The sequence below is a fragment of the Mustela erminea genome, chromosome 13 (genome assembly GCF_009829155.1).
Source record: "Mustela erminea isolate mMusErm1 chromosome 13, mMusErm1.Pri, whole genome shotgun sequence".
NCBI classification, from domain to species: Eukaryota; Metazoa; Chordata; class Mammalia; order Carnivora; family Mustelidae; genus Mustela; species Mustela erminea.
In genome coordinates, this window is record NC_045626.1 from 73,307,331 (window position 1) to 73,321,911 (window position 14,581).

The following is a 14,581-nucleotide window of genomic DNA, read 5'->3' on the forward strand; positions in this document are numbered from 1 at the left end:
TGATCTGCCTTTGGACACATCTTTTCCCTCTCTGAGTCTCATTTTCCTTTACTATAAAATTACCCCAAGTCTCTCTTCTTGTTGTGGGATTCTAGGATTCTTTTAAGATCTGGGAACACTGTTAAAAACAGCCTTGGGGCCCAGAAACAGGAGGAGACGTTTGGGATGGCTATTTAACCCACTTGGATCCGTAACTTCCAACATTCTTACCTCTCAAATAACTTTGGTTCTGCTGGCAGGGAAGTCAGCGGAGGGCAAGGCGGTGCAGGTGAAACCTCAGCCTTGGGTGTGGGAGAGCCAAGCTTCTGAGCCCAGAGCTCAACGGAGCCACTGTTGACTGTGAGCTGACTACTTGCCGGGCACTGCGCTCAGCTCTTTGGGAGACCGTGGACCTCGCAAGAGGCCGGCAGGCTGGTATGAGTCCCAGACCCATTGCACAGAGGAGGGAAGGAGGGCCCAGAAAGAAGGATACAAGCTGAGCTCACACAGAGAGGATGGCAGAGCCCAGGCCTTGCAGAAGTGGTAACTTGGGTGGAGTTTATTGCCCTGGGTCCCAGGCCGAGCAAAATCCTGATGTGACCTCATGGTCCCCTGAGGATTTCTACAGTTGGCCTGCGAGGAGGAGGGCCATGCTGAGTATCTTCTGCATCAGGCTGTGCTGAGTTGGGGGATCTGAGGGGCAAGGGTTTTTTGTTTCCTGCACAAGAGCGAGGGAAGCTTCGCTGTTATGACTTGACTTTAACCTTTATGGATGCACCGCTTCGCACATCATTGAAGAATAATGACAGGTTTCTCCTTTACCGCAAGGTATTTCATAAAATAAATGTCCAGTAAATTTTGAACAGGGAACTCACGAGATAATTTCATCTTTATTTTTCCTTATCGCGCTTCTCATTCTCTGATACCGTATTTATTTTCGTGGTTACTGTCTGTCTCCCCAGGTAGGATGTTCCCTCTAAAAAAGCAGGAGAGGTTCCGTCTGCTCGCCATGGATCCCCCACATGGGGAACACTGCCTGGTGCGTAGCAAGTACCCCAGGAATACTGGCTGAATGAGGAATCCTGCTGGCACAGGAAGCGAAGCTCCTGGAAACTCACAGGTTCCAGGCCCTAAAAATGTCGGCAAATCTCCAGTGCCAGGAAGGCAGCGAGAATCTGCTCTCGAGTTCTGTAACTGCTTTCATTCGGGGACCACGCTGGGAGCTCGGGACGTATTTACCTGCTCGCTACATAAATAATGCTCATGATTAGCAAATTAAATTACCACCTACTTTGCATAGCATGTGTTGCTAGCTGAATTATGATCCCTACAAAAGGTGCCTGGGGAAGCCCTGAAGCCCCCTACTTCCGAGTACGACTGTATTGGCAGATGGGGGTCTTTAAAGGGGCGATCATGTTAAAGCTAATCCCTTTGGATTGCCAGATCTGACCTGACCGCTGTCCTTATAAGAGGAGGAGATATGGACACACAGGGAGACAAGCAGGGATGCATGCAGAGAGGAAAGACCACTTCTGGGAGAAGGCAGCCATCGATGAGCTGAGGAGAGACCGCCGAAGGAACCAGGCCTACCAACACCTCCTCGGGCTCGGTCTTCAAGCCTCCAGAACCATAAGGCAACCCCCTAATCTGTGGTGATTTGCTACAGCAGCGATAGCAAGCGAGCACACAGAGGGAGCTCTGATTGGTTATCCCAGAGGGGCCCTGGGGACAGACACACCTTGCGGGCAGAACCTAGCCTATGCCGGGGGAATCTAAATAGGGACGGTATCTCCATGCGGACCTGAGCTAGCACAGCCTTTGCAAATAGGGAATAATAAGTGCATAAATAAAAATAAAATTAAAATTAAAAAAAATAAAAGTGCATTTATCTTTCAGGACTTTTTCTGAAGTTGTGGTGTGAGGCTCCATGTACAATGCTTAGCAAGGTGTCCAACGTAGCATGTGAATGATAAACACCAGCCTACAGTTTTAGTATGACTAATACTTCAAGGGTGTTTGGAGAAGCGGGTATCCAAGCTACAGACGTGCCTAGGCCAGTGGAGTTTGTGGCACATGTGCATACTGTTGTGGGTGTGGCAGGGCTGTGTATGCGAGCAGGTGTATGGGGGGGGGGCGCTGTGAGCAGATGTTCACAGGCGCTTGAATGTGGATCTGGGTGCACCTGGGTGGGAATGCCTTCATGTCAGTGTGTCACACGCATCCGAGGAATATAGGTTCCTTAGCTTTTTCAGGGGCTTGTTCATCTACTCATCTACTCAAGTTTCTTGAAAGCTTGCCTACACATATGTGCACAAAGTAGGTGAGTAGGCAGGCAAGGGGACTAGGATAGAGGTAAATATGGGAATTGAGGGAGAAGGGAGAACAAGCACTTATTGCCGTTTGATGTATCATGGAGGACTTCCCAGAGGAGGTGGCACTTGAGTTGATGAGGTCAAATGAAGAGGAGCAAGGCCCTTGTGTGGAGTTATGGAAGGGGAGAGAAATAACAGTGTGTACTCAAAACAATAAACATTTTGGGTTGATGCTGTTCCCTGGAACCCTTCTCCCCAGGCCACCCCCATCAAACCTCCAGGGTGCCATGATCGCAGAACAGACAGGAAGCATGGAGGCCAAGGAGCTATCACTTTATTTTGTATAGACCAAGCATGCTGGGATCCCATGCCCGAGGGATATGCCTCCTGCCGGACCCCTCTGGCCACTCAAGCACAGCCATGCTGGCCGGCTCTGGACTGAGGGCCCCTGGGCAGGCCTGGCCCATCTCTCTCTCTCTCCAGTGGTGGGGCCAGGAAGTCTTCCAGGACAGTACATCTCAGGAGGCTGGAAACAAACATAGGTCAGAGTGGATCAACGGGATGCAGGAAGGATGTTTGGGGCGGGGGTGGGGGGAGGACCTGACGTCCCCTGTCTCTGGGGGGCATTCCTGTAGAGACACCACCCAGAGGAATGAAGGAGCATGGGCAGCAGAAGAGGAATGAGTGAAGAGACGCTTGGGACAGAGCTCCTGAAGGACCAAAGGGCTGAGCGCTGGGGCACCTGATGTTATCCGCCTGCGGCAGGTGTTGGGCCCTAAGCTGGAGATCCCTGGCATTTACAGAAATCTCACAGTGTTACTTTGGGGGATGGTATTATCAGCCCCAATTTCGCGCTGTGGACAAAGGGGCTTGGCCAGGTCCCATGATTTGCCCCAGGTCTCACAGTCAGATACACGGAAGGTGATAGCTTATAGGGATGGGGGTGGGCTCACTTGGATCTGAATCCCCTAATACATTGCCTCACAGGGGATGGGGCTATACCTCTATCGTTCAGGTCAAGCCTCCAGTGTGCATGTCAGGGTGGAAGATATTTTTTTTGGCAGAGGCTGTTACCACGGTGAGCGCTACTGGATGCGGGAAGGACTTGAGTTAAAAAAAAAAAAATGGCAGAGACAAGATGTTCTGTGATGACTTCTGCTAAGAACTGTTCTCCTTATGGACGTGTGCCCTTTACTTGGCCTTTGAAACTGCTCTCTGTGTCCCCGAGAGCATAATAATGTAAATGAATATCACATCTCTTCCCGGTAATTGAGAGCAGAGAGAAGGCCGTGTTAAGTCAAATTAATTTGCTCTGTTACAGTCTGAGCCCGTCTCCTCGGAAGGGGCAATTGCTTTTTGATGGGCTAAGGGTGCCTCTCAAAGTAGGAGGTCTATGGGTGTGAAGGCCAGTGGCTCATTTGAGTCCAGGAGGCCTCTGGAAGGAACATTGGGGACTGAGGCAAGGCCTAGGCTGTGCACCTGCCTGCGGCTGCCCCATCCTGCCAGAGCCTGGAGCTGCTTCAGGTTCAGTGCCCAAGAGTTTCCCGGAGGCCACGTGCCATTATATTACTTGGTAGGACATCTGCCTTGTGTTTGAACCTGGAGAGAGGGACCTAAACCTCCTCTGATGACGTCCAGCCTCCCCAGACTGGCTTTGCCTTTCAATGAGGAGTCACAGAGTGGAACATCCAGGACCCTAAGGCTTGAAATGTGCTCTGGGCGGGATTGTCAGGGGCCAGCCCAGCCTCAGGCAAAGAGCACCGAACTGGGGGTCAAGGTGACTGGGTTGGTGGCCGACTCTCCAGGGAAATCTTGATCTTGAGGGCTCCCTCATTTGTTTTACCAGTGAGGTCAGAGTCGGGAAGTTCCGACATCCCTTTAAGTATAGATGTTCGGGATGCCGACCTCACTATGGGATGTCAACACAGGCAACTTCTTTAAAGATCCTGCTCTGTCACTGAGAAGACCCTGAGCTTATCCCTGATTGTGCTCAGGATAGGTCACCAAGGAGAAGTGTTACAGATATAAGTGGCGATTCCGGAGTTTCAAATGCCATTCTGCCTGGCTGACGTCCTACAAGGGGCTTAACCTCTTTGACTCTGTTTGCCAAACTGTAAAATGGGAATCAGTCATCCTAACCACCTATGGGGATCCCTGTGGATACTGACTTGTTGGATATGTATGCCCAACAAATACAAGCCATTATGAGCAATGGATTCCTCTTCCTACCTTTAGTCCGGAGAAGTCCAGGATTAGCTCTGGGGAGGGAAGCCCTACCTCTCTTTCCCCATTTGCTGCTCTGGGAACTTTGCACTGGCTCCCTGCTGCTGCCCACCCACACAAGGGGCCTCCGTTTCTCTCTGGATATGTAAAGCAAGAGATGGATCCCACTCTTCCCAAAGCCCCTTCTGCCCCGGCCTGAGTCTTCCCCATAAGATTTGCCATCGTTACATGGACAGAAGACCATCATGGCTCCTCTAGCTCCAGGCAGAATGGAGCCTTGGAAAGACAAAAAAGCCCAGCACCTTCTCTAGCACCGTCCTACAGGACCCTCTGCTTTCTGATGGGTCCGCATTTTAAAATCCTAAGGAACCAGGGGCACCTCGCAGAGAGCTTTGCATCTGGCAACTCATTACTTCCGCAAGAATCTCTAAAACCCATCTTCTCTAGAGAAATCACTCACAGCAAGGAAGGCAGCAGCAGCAACAGGTTTTCTCCAGGCTGCCAGACCTGGGCGGGCTGTTTGGTTTTCATTCTCCCAAGAACAGTCCCCGCCTGCTGCTTTTACCTGCACTGGCTCCTACTTCTGGAGATACTTCTTCATTATGCTCTCAACGTCCTCGTCTTTGCTCCCTGCTCCCGGCTCCCTGTGCTCAGGGGACGTTTGCTCGCCACCATCACCCTCCAACCGTGGGATTCGTGGTCGGCTCTTGATGCTGTCGGCACTTTTGAAGGACACGATGGAGCTGGAGGAGGAGGACGAGTCAGAGAGCTGAGCGGGGTCGTCCTTGGACTCCGGACTCTTTTTCAAAATGGTCTTGATCCCTGAGAGAAAGGTCCGGTCGGCCTCCTCTGTCTCAAAGTGGATGCGTGAGTGCCGCGGACTGTCTTGACCCTCTTTGGGGGCTCTAGCCAAGGACACGGGAGACTCAGGCTTCCGGATGGCTGGGAGGAAGTCGTCGAAATCCACTTTGGTCTTGCGTTCATAGTTGAGGCTTGGGACCTTCCAGGTGAATGGATCGCTGTCCAGGGGTTCCTCCATGAGGTGGGCAAACTGGCGGTTCTGGAAGATGAGGGGCTCCTTCCCCAGGTCTGGACAGCCTCCGTCATCAAGAGAGGACTCCAGACAGCGCCTCCGAGGCCGCAGCGTGGGTGACAAGAGCAGGGACCTGGATGAGCTTGGGGAGCTCAGTCTTCTGCCGGAGCTCTGCCCTGATTCGAACAGGGACTCGCAGGAGCTGAACCGGGTCTTCAGCTTCTCAGGCGGCTGGGTGGTGCCCTCGGTGCTCTGGGAGGAGATGCATTTCAGGCTGGTGGACCGCAGGAGCCCGGCCGATGTCCCAGAGGCACCCTCCTGTTCCAGGGCTGACTTCACCCCAAACCCCAATGAGAGGGCTCCCTCGTCACTGCCTGCTCTGGCCCTCCGCAGTGCAGAAGCTCCAGTGGTCTGGTAAATGGGAAGGGTGGGCCAGTCCTCCAGCCCCAGCGGGGACCCCCGGCCCCTCTGAGCTCTCTTCCTCCGGAGACCTTCCACAAACTCCGACAGGGCTGCCGAGGGACTGGGCAGCTTTTCCCTGGACGCAGGGTACGTGTCTGTACTCCGAGAAGCTGGGGAGGAAGACCGTGTCCCCAGTCTTTGTGCAGGTTTTCTCTGCCCACCACACTCGTCCCCATCCCCTGGATGGTAGTACTTTTGCCGTCGGAGGCAGAGGGGTGAAACAGACTTGTCCCCTGAGGTCTGGCTCTGCACGGTCCGGGCTCTGCTCAGGGCTGACGCCGGCTGGGACCGCTCCGCATCTCTGGACTCGTCCTTCATCCTGCGCCAAGAAGACACACCAGTTAGTAGAAACCACGGCATTCACACGGTCTGGTGCCATCGGTGTGAGAGCCGCTAAGCATAGGCACTAATACTATTTTTCTTTGCACATACCATCCTGACTGCACTCTCAAATGAACCGAGTGATTTAATGGGCAAATTCGAGCCATGTAAATGATTTCTTGTTGCTTTCTGAAATGCAGTTTCTGCCTATAATTAAACCCAGCTACATACGTGCGAGTGGATTAAAACGGCAGTTAGGATGGCTGACATATCTGACATGATAGGACCTACCACACCAGGGCCTGCTGCGAAATAAGTGGTTTGCTTCTTGGAGACTTGAGGGGGACCTGCAGGGAGTTATTTATTTATTTAGGGCTGAGCCGAGAGGAGGGTCCCACCAAGTAGGGCTTCTGAGAGTCAGTGACCCAAATACGTCTCAGTGGGATGCTCTTTGGCACCCCTAATTGATTTATGGGGTAGAGGTAAGAACTCGGTACCCCCCCAAAAGAGAAAGATTTTCATAAAATCGACACGAAACCAAGTCTAAACACAAGAGGACAGACGGTTTCTATTCTGGGACTATACCAGGCTTGGCTTTCATACAGAGGCATCTTGAAAGAGCTGAGCCAAAAACACTCCCCCTCTGAAAAGTAGGAGCCTTGCGGCAAGGCAAAATTATAGACTATAAAATAAAGGGCATTTTTACAGGAGAGAGACCGGAGTCCATCAACTGTTCCTTTAATAAATAGAATCTAATTGTCCTCCTCTTGGGAGAAATGACCCCCTGCACACCCATGGCAAAGTTACAATTTATGAAAAAGCAAAAGGGGTGTGAACAACAGAGCCTTGGCAAGCAGACAAAGCCAGGGGATGGAGCCTGAATATGACCAAGGGCTACGTGCATGCAGGTTTCTAGTCATTATTCTGCTTCTCTACACTGTTGCTCCAACTGTGGCAATAGGATTCAGACCTCTTTACGTAAGGGGGTGGGTTGGGATTCTGGAACAAGACTCTGAGGAAGGCTTCTTGCTTACTGAGGGGTGATTGCACCCTGACCACAAGGGACAGTTTAGAAAGAAAGGAGAGGACCGTAATGAACTAAAGGGTTTTTGAACTGAACTTTTGAAGCCTGGTCAGTGGTCCCCGAAGGAGATATCCAGAGGGGGAGGAAGGTACAGATAAGGGAGCGGGAATCAGGATCTTTTCTAAGGACATGTGTACAGACCTAGACTCTGCTTTCCTGAGCTCCTGGGGTCAAATCTTCGACCATTCCATATGCCTCTCTCTTCTGGGACTGGCAGATGCCTCCCCAGATCCTGCATGTATGGGAGGTCGCCATGGCAATGATGCTCGGTTAAAGAGTTCCATGAGTGATAGTCACAGGCCTGGCTGTATTCATCTGCTTCTGCTTCCCTTGGTCAGCTAGGTGGAGGGTCAAGGTCATGGTGGCAGTGGTGGTGGTGGTGGGACCACAGGCACAGGTTGGAGGCAGTGGTATAGGTGAGCTACTTCTGTCACCCACTCTCTTCCCAGCCTCCTGCCTTGAACTTCCCTCTTGCTCACTGCCCCAGCCATCCGAGTCTCCTGGTGCCAAGCCCTTCCAGCTTCTGGTGTGGAAAAGAAGCACCAGGTCATGGTGCTGACACGTGGGGAAGTCACAGGAATGAAAGAAAAGCTTGGGGCACGTGACTGGCCCCTAGCTTCTCAAATAACGGTAGTGAGATGAAGAATTAAGAACCAATAATAACTAATGGTTGTGCATCATTAATAGCCAACAGCCCGTGCTGATCCTAAATACTCCTAGGAATCTTGGCATCTGGAGCCTAACCCACCACTGGGCTCCATGAAAGCCTCAGTCCAAGCTCCAGGAGGGATGAGCAGAGGAATGAGTGAGAAGGTGACCTGGCAGCCATCCTTCCGGAGAAAGCTTGGTCCCCATGCACCAAGACAGCACCCATAGAGCCTCTGCCTCTTTTCCCATTTCTTGAATGTCACCTTCCATTTCTGTCACCCCAGGACATGGTCTGGAGTGCCCCCTTTATGAGGACCTCAAAGTGTGTCGTCAATGTCATTACCTTAGAATCCCTTCCTGAGCCCACGGCAAGGCAGATTTCTTGCTCCTTGTTTTTTTTTTTTTTTTTTTTTTTTAAATAAACAGCTCACAAGTGCCAGGGGAGTGGGCTGCTGCCAGAGCTGGCAAAAGTCATTTCTACCCTGTCTTGGCCCCGTAGGGAGGTGGGCGTGATGAATGGGTCTCAGGTGCTCAGTCACATCCACTGACTGCCATGTGGGGGATGGTGGCCTCAGAGCTCCTGTCACTGAGTTTCCTGGGATGCTGCCATCCTACACACCCCAGCTCCCATTCTCCAGTGCTGACTGTGGATGCCGGGGCAGAGCATGGGGAGAAGGTGGGAAAAGAAGTTAGGAGGAGGAGAAGGGAGGTGGAGGAAAGTGGAGAGGAGGAAAGAAGAGGAGAAGGAAGAGAAGAAGGAGAAGGAGGAAGGAGAGGAGGAGGAGGACGCGGAGGAGGAGGAAGGGAGGAAGGAGAGGAGGAGGAAGGGGAGGAGGGGAGGAAGAGGAAGAGGAAGTAGAAAGAGGCAGAAGGAGAGGAGGTGGGGGGAACCCCTTCCCCCCAGCCCTGCTGTCAGGACCGTGCAGGCTGTCATCCCTGTACCGTCTGACTTGGCACCAAGCCCAGCACACAGCAGCTGCTCAGTAAATTTTGTTGAACTGAGTCAAGTTTAGCTTGAAAATAGGTTCACAAGGAAGAGGACCTAGAAGCACGGGGGAAGGGGAGGAGGAACAGAGGGAAGCGGGGGGAGAGGAAGCAGGCAAGTGAGCAGCTGCAGTGTGAAGGGATGGGGGCCTGGAGAAGAGGGGGAAGATGGAGCTGATGGAGAGGAGGAGGAGGAGGGTGTCTGGGAGCAGAGACGGGGGGGGGTGGTGGGGAAGGGGCTTAGGCTGGCAGTGGAGGATCTGTCCTCCCCATCTTTGATCCAAGGCGGGATGGGCTGGGGGTCACAGGAGGCTGTCAGTAGCCCAGGAGTAGGGGTCTGGAGGTGCCAGGTGGTAAAAGCTCGTGTCCATGACACAAGGCGGAGGCTCACTGGGGCCAACCCATGGGATTCTCCGTCTCCACCAGACCGACAGATCTGACTGTCTTCCCAGAGGCCACCAGGAGCAGCACCTTCCATAAGGGGTGTAAGCCAAAATGTCCCAGGCTGGGGGTCACTGAGCTCTCTGAGGGGCCCAAGAGCCTGGTGCTCTGGGGGTAGGGGGGGATGGTGGGCTTAGTCCCACCTTCCTGGAGTTGTCTGGTGTGTTCAGAGCCTCAGCTGGTGGGCTGGAAACAGGAACATATGCCAAGCTGTGTAAACTCCTGGGTAGCCAGACAGGACAGATGAGGAGGAGAAGGAGGTGGGGGGAGAGCGAGAAGGGAAGCAGGAGACATGGGATAGGGAGGGCCAGGGTAGCAGCAGAGAATGAAAGGAGTCGTGGCTGAGTACTGGCTCCTGGATTTGCCACTCAGAAATCCACCCACACCTCTGCAACGCCAGCATTTCCAATCCAAGTAGGAAGTTGCTTGCATCCACTGCTTTCTGTGTGCAGACCACAGAACTTCATGTGAACACAAACACCTCTTGCATGTTTCTGGGGGGAGGGTCCCAGTTCTGCCCTTTGAGTCAGATGATCTGTTTCTGACCCAGCTTTGGATATTTCAAACCAGCCTGCTGTTTTCATCCTGGGACCTGGGAAGACTCATTTTTCCCCCAGCTGTCCTTACTGGACAGCCTGACTCAGATGGAACTCTCCTCCATCAGCATCGCATGAAGGATGGCTGGCAGATAATCAAGATATCACTGTGCCTGCCTCCCAGAACCTTGGCCAGGGAGAGTGCTAATGGATAGAAGTTTCTCTGAGTCACTGGGAGACAGGTATGGACAAATGCTAGGTGAGGACACCCAGCTTCTCTAAGGAGAGACTCCAGGAATGTCTTGGGAACTTCTGCTGTCTGGCCTTAGTGCATCTGAAGAGGAATAATTCTCTAGCATACCTACCGAAAACAGCTAGAACTGAGCTTCTAGTCACAGCAGCATTGGGCTGGTCCCATAACTGAGTGGAGGGTTAAGTCAGTTGTCATTGAAACAGTTACCTCTAGGCTGGGCATCTACTGTGTATCACCCAGTGCTGGGTGTCCCGCATATAAGGGAGACCCAGCTGATGGGCTTCCTGCCCTCATGGAGCTGATAGCCACGTTCATTCATAATCTTTACAGCAAGTCCAGAGATAGGAATTAATGACCTCCAAGCACTACAAGGGGACCTGGGGTGAACTCTGCAAGCAGACACAGGTGGAAGTAATAGAGGTGGGATTCCAATCTCAGGAGAGCTGACCCCACAGCCAATAGCACCATCCTCTGCAGCCTCCCTTTGAGCCCTGTGATGTGATACAGAATTAACAGTGTTTCCTATGTTACTTTGTCCAGATAATATTTGTCACGTGAAGCTTGGTCTGCTTCTGCCACTCACTAGCCTTGGGACAGTCACCTATCTCTTTGCCTCAGTTGTCCTCATCTGTGAAATGGGGGGGAAATCAGGTCAACCTTGCAATGTTGTGGAGATAAGAGCTCCAAGGGACAGCAGTTTTGTCTGTTGTATTCACTGACATACTCCAGCGCCAAGAACAGCATTCTAGCACATAGTAGCTGCTCCACTAACATAGGCTCAATGAATGAGTGAAGTGTCAGTGCCCTGACACTTAGTGTGTTTTGGATGAGTGGGTGAAGCTCTAGTGTCTGTCACCCACTAGGTACCGGTTGATGTTTATTAAGCAAATTGATGAATAAGAGAATAGACATGAAAATACTCTAAGTATTGGTGGCTTAAACTTCTGAAGGTTTATGAGAGAGATCAGGATACGAATATGCAGAAATATGGAAATTTGCACCTTCTTACCTCCCAGGCTAGGAAAATGGGCTTCAGAGGCAGATGGATCCAGGTTCAAATCCTGCCTCTGTTCGGGCCCAGCCAGGTCCCTTGTAGAGCTGGAACTTGCTCAGCTGGAGGAGTGGGGATAAGGCCCTATATCACAGGGATCTGTGAGGAATTAGAGAGGGCCTATGTGATGGGTAGAGTCAGGTCCTGTGAATGTCGCTCGGATCCACCTCCACCTGTCCCCACCACTTCATGCAAGGTGAAGGCTGATGCACTTCAACGTGCTGGTATTACTTACTCTGATCAAAATGCTACTCTTAGCAAATGTATGTTTATACATCTAAATGCTTGTTTGATTGTTTTTTTCCTTAATGGCTCTGCCCATCATGGCTAGAGAAGGCCCCAGACTAAGGGTAAAAGTTCCAGAATGAGCAGTTGCTATATATGACCACGTTCTGAGCAGCACATGAAAAAGACAAGGATATCAAAGCAGTCTGTTAGGTGGCAGAATGAGCCAGCTGCTGAGACATGTGTCTCAGCATGGACCACACCCCTGCCCCCACCAGGCTGTCCTGTGAACAAGGCTCCATCATTTTACCACATGAGTAGATGCTCCATGAATATCAGGTGGAAAATGAAAAAGTCACCTCTATACTCATTTAATTTGTATGCACAATCTCATCAGGATCAGAATCCTCACTCCACCTTACAGATGAGAAAATGGAGTCTCCTTCATAAGAAGCCATTCACTCAAGGTCACCGGCTCAGTGGCAGAGCCTGGATTTGAACCTTGGTGGGCCAGATCTGTATGTCCTGCCTTTCCCTTCCACAACATCCCACATCCTCCAGCTAGAAAGGCAAGTGGAAACCTCAACCGGCTGAACTCCTATTTACATGTCTATATATTTCAACACCCACTGGGACATAATGAACCAAAAACGTGAGATTCAAGTCAAGGAGAGACACAGGATTCATGGGCATTCGACATAATTATACAGCAAAAATAATCCCCCAGTCTGAGTCTGGGCAGAGCCTGGGCCCACTGGAGCTACAGAAAACTCGATGCAGACTTAATGACACCATGAATCATCCCCTGAGATGTGCTGTCACCCCCATTCTTCATCCGCACCCTGAAATTTAAGAGGAAATTAAAAATGTATGGATGTTCTAATACTGGCGAGGCCCAGGATGGGAAGCCAGATATGCTTTTAAGATGACCTGAAGGTTTTGTGACCAAGGCCAACACAACAATGGATAATCTGTAATAAACATTGATACAGTGCCCAAGACTGTGTAATGTGGTAGGATCATGAGACATTTATTAAACCCTAACAGGGTGTAACTGAATTCTTCATAAACACTGCTATATATTATGCCTTTAGGCTTTGCAAGACACTCCTTGATTTTTATCTTTGCAATAGTCCTCTATTATAACCCACTATCATAATCTCCCCGTTTCACAAATGAGGCTCAGAAGGATACATGATTTGCCTTATAATCAGTGGGAGAACATGGATTTAAGCCAGAGTCCAGCTCTGGGATCCATGCCATCTGACTGCTCTACTCTCCTACCCTTTACTGCCCTATTTTACAGATGAGGAAACTGAGGCTTTGGAGAGGCAAGTGCGCTTGCTGAGGAAGTAGCAGAGCCAAGGCTTTCCTCCTCTTAGTCTGGCCATATAAGATGGCAGGCTGAGCTCCAGGGAGCAGAGGATGTGTTGCCTTCCCCTCCTGGAGAGCACACAGTAGGAGTGGAGACTGGATAAACCCATGAAGAAGAGTCAGCAGGGCAAAAAGTTCTGGATAAGTTGAGCCTTAGACTAAGTATAGCAGGAGGTTGGCAAAGGAGAGAGGTACCCGAGCCTGGTGGCTTGGCCTTTCTGGAGGACATTGGTGGTTGAGTGAGGCTTTTGGAAGGGGGATAGGGTTTGGGCAGGGATGTCAAGGAGGACGTGCCAAGCATAAGAAGGAGATCCCAGTCCCTTCCCCACCACCTCCTCCTTACTAGTTATGAGCTTATTTCAATATACAAACCCTTGGCAAGTAAGGGCTGATAATCCAAATCTTGGATTTGGCAAGGAAACCAAGACTGAGAAAGGCCATCCAGCTGGAAGACTCAAAGCAAGGAGGAAGCCATGGGGGTGGAATACCAAGGAAGCATATTCAACCACAGTGAAACTTGTTACTCCTGGCCAGAAAGTACAAAGACTTGAGTCAGGAAACAGACTCTGTAAATACCCTATATTCTTGATAATATAATGGTTTCTATGAGACAAGTTAACTCCCAAGTCTTCCTTGCTGTTTGCTCTGATATTAAGTAGGTGATGAGTCCTTGACACATGGGCAAGACCAGTAATTTGCCCTCAGTAGACACCCGTCCACCAACCTTCTGTACATCAGCAGACTTTTCCTTGACCTCACCCATACATTCTATTGGGTGCTAGGTGCTAGGTACTAGGTACTGGGTCCTAGGTCCTAGGACAAGCAGTTTTTGAATGCAGTTGCCCATCAGAACCACCCCTAAAATTCTATTACACACACACACACACACACACACACACACACACACTTCAGTGTGATGAGGGGGAAGTGAGGAGACCATTCTACTTTCAAAGGAAATAAAGGCTAACCAGAGATATGAATAAAAGAGGGAAAACTGTTTGGGAGGAGATGGCGTATATGGGAACTTTCTGCTTAATTTTTCTGTAATCCTTCTAAAAATTTCCCCCAAAATAAACTCTACTAATTTTTTAAAGAGAGGGATTAAAGAAACAAAACAACAAAATGCAATGGATATCCTTAAGAGAATACAGTGATACAGACAATTTTAGGAAATTGGGGGTAATGCGGGAGTTTGGATCTTGGAAGTGTGTTAATTTTCTTTGGTGCATGAGTGCTATGGTAGTTAGGAAATGTCCTTCTTAGAAGAAAGATGGAAAACTATTTTAGGGAAAACTATTATGATGTTTTCAACTTACTTTCACATTGTTCAGCAAAAAAATAAAAAATGTGTTTTGATGTGGATAGAAGTAGAAAGGGAGCTAAAGACAGAAATGAAGTTGATACACAAAACACTGGTCATTGTTAAATTAAGGTGGAGGCTAATAGAATGGATGGTGCCCAGATACTTCTGGAGTAGAAAAATATAAGAGGAAGAAAGAAGAGAGGAAGGACAGAAGGAGAGGAGAAGTGGAACTTACAGGTGATTTGGAAGAACCACTGTTCTATATTACAAAAAAAGAAAAAAGAAAGAAAGAAAAGAAAAATTTTTACTCATCCTTCAATGCTCAGCCCAACTGTAGCCTCCTCCAGAAAGC

General features: G+C 50.3%; 1 protein-coding gene across 1 annotated transcript in view; it reads right to left on the bottom strand.

Annotated features, from left to right (window-relative positions):
- Positions 1 to 2,608: 2,608 nt before the first annotated feature.
- MYO18B (myosin XVIIIB) overlaps positions 2,609 to 14,581 on the bottom strand; it is a 255,291-nt gene continuing 243,318 nt past the window's right edge. The window contains exons 43-44 of the mRNA XM_032310793.1: positions 5,080 to 6,328; positions 2,609 to 2,817 (exon numbers count right to left, since the gene is read on the bottom strand). Of these exons, the coding sequence (XP_032166684.1) occupies positions 5,092 to 6,328 (1,237 nt within the window). The 3' untranslated portion in view covers positions 2,609 to 2,817; positions 5,080 to 5,091. The remainder of the gene's footprint in view (positions 2,818 to 5,079; positions 6,329 to 14,581) is intronic.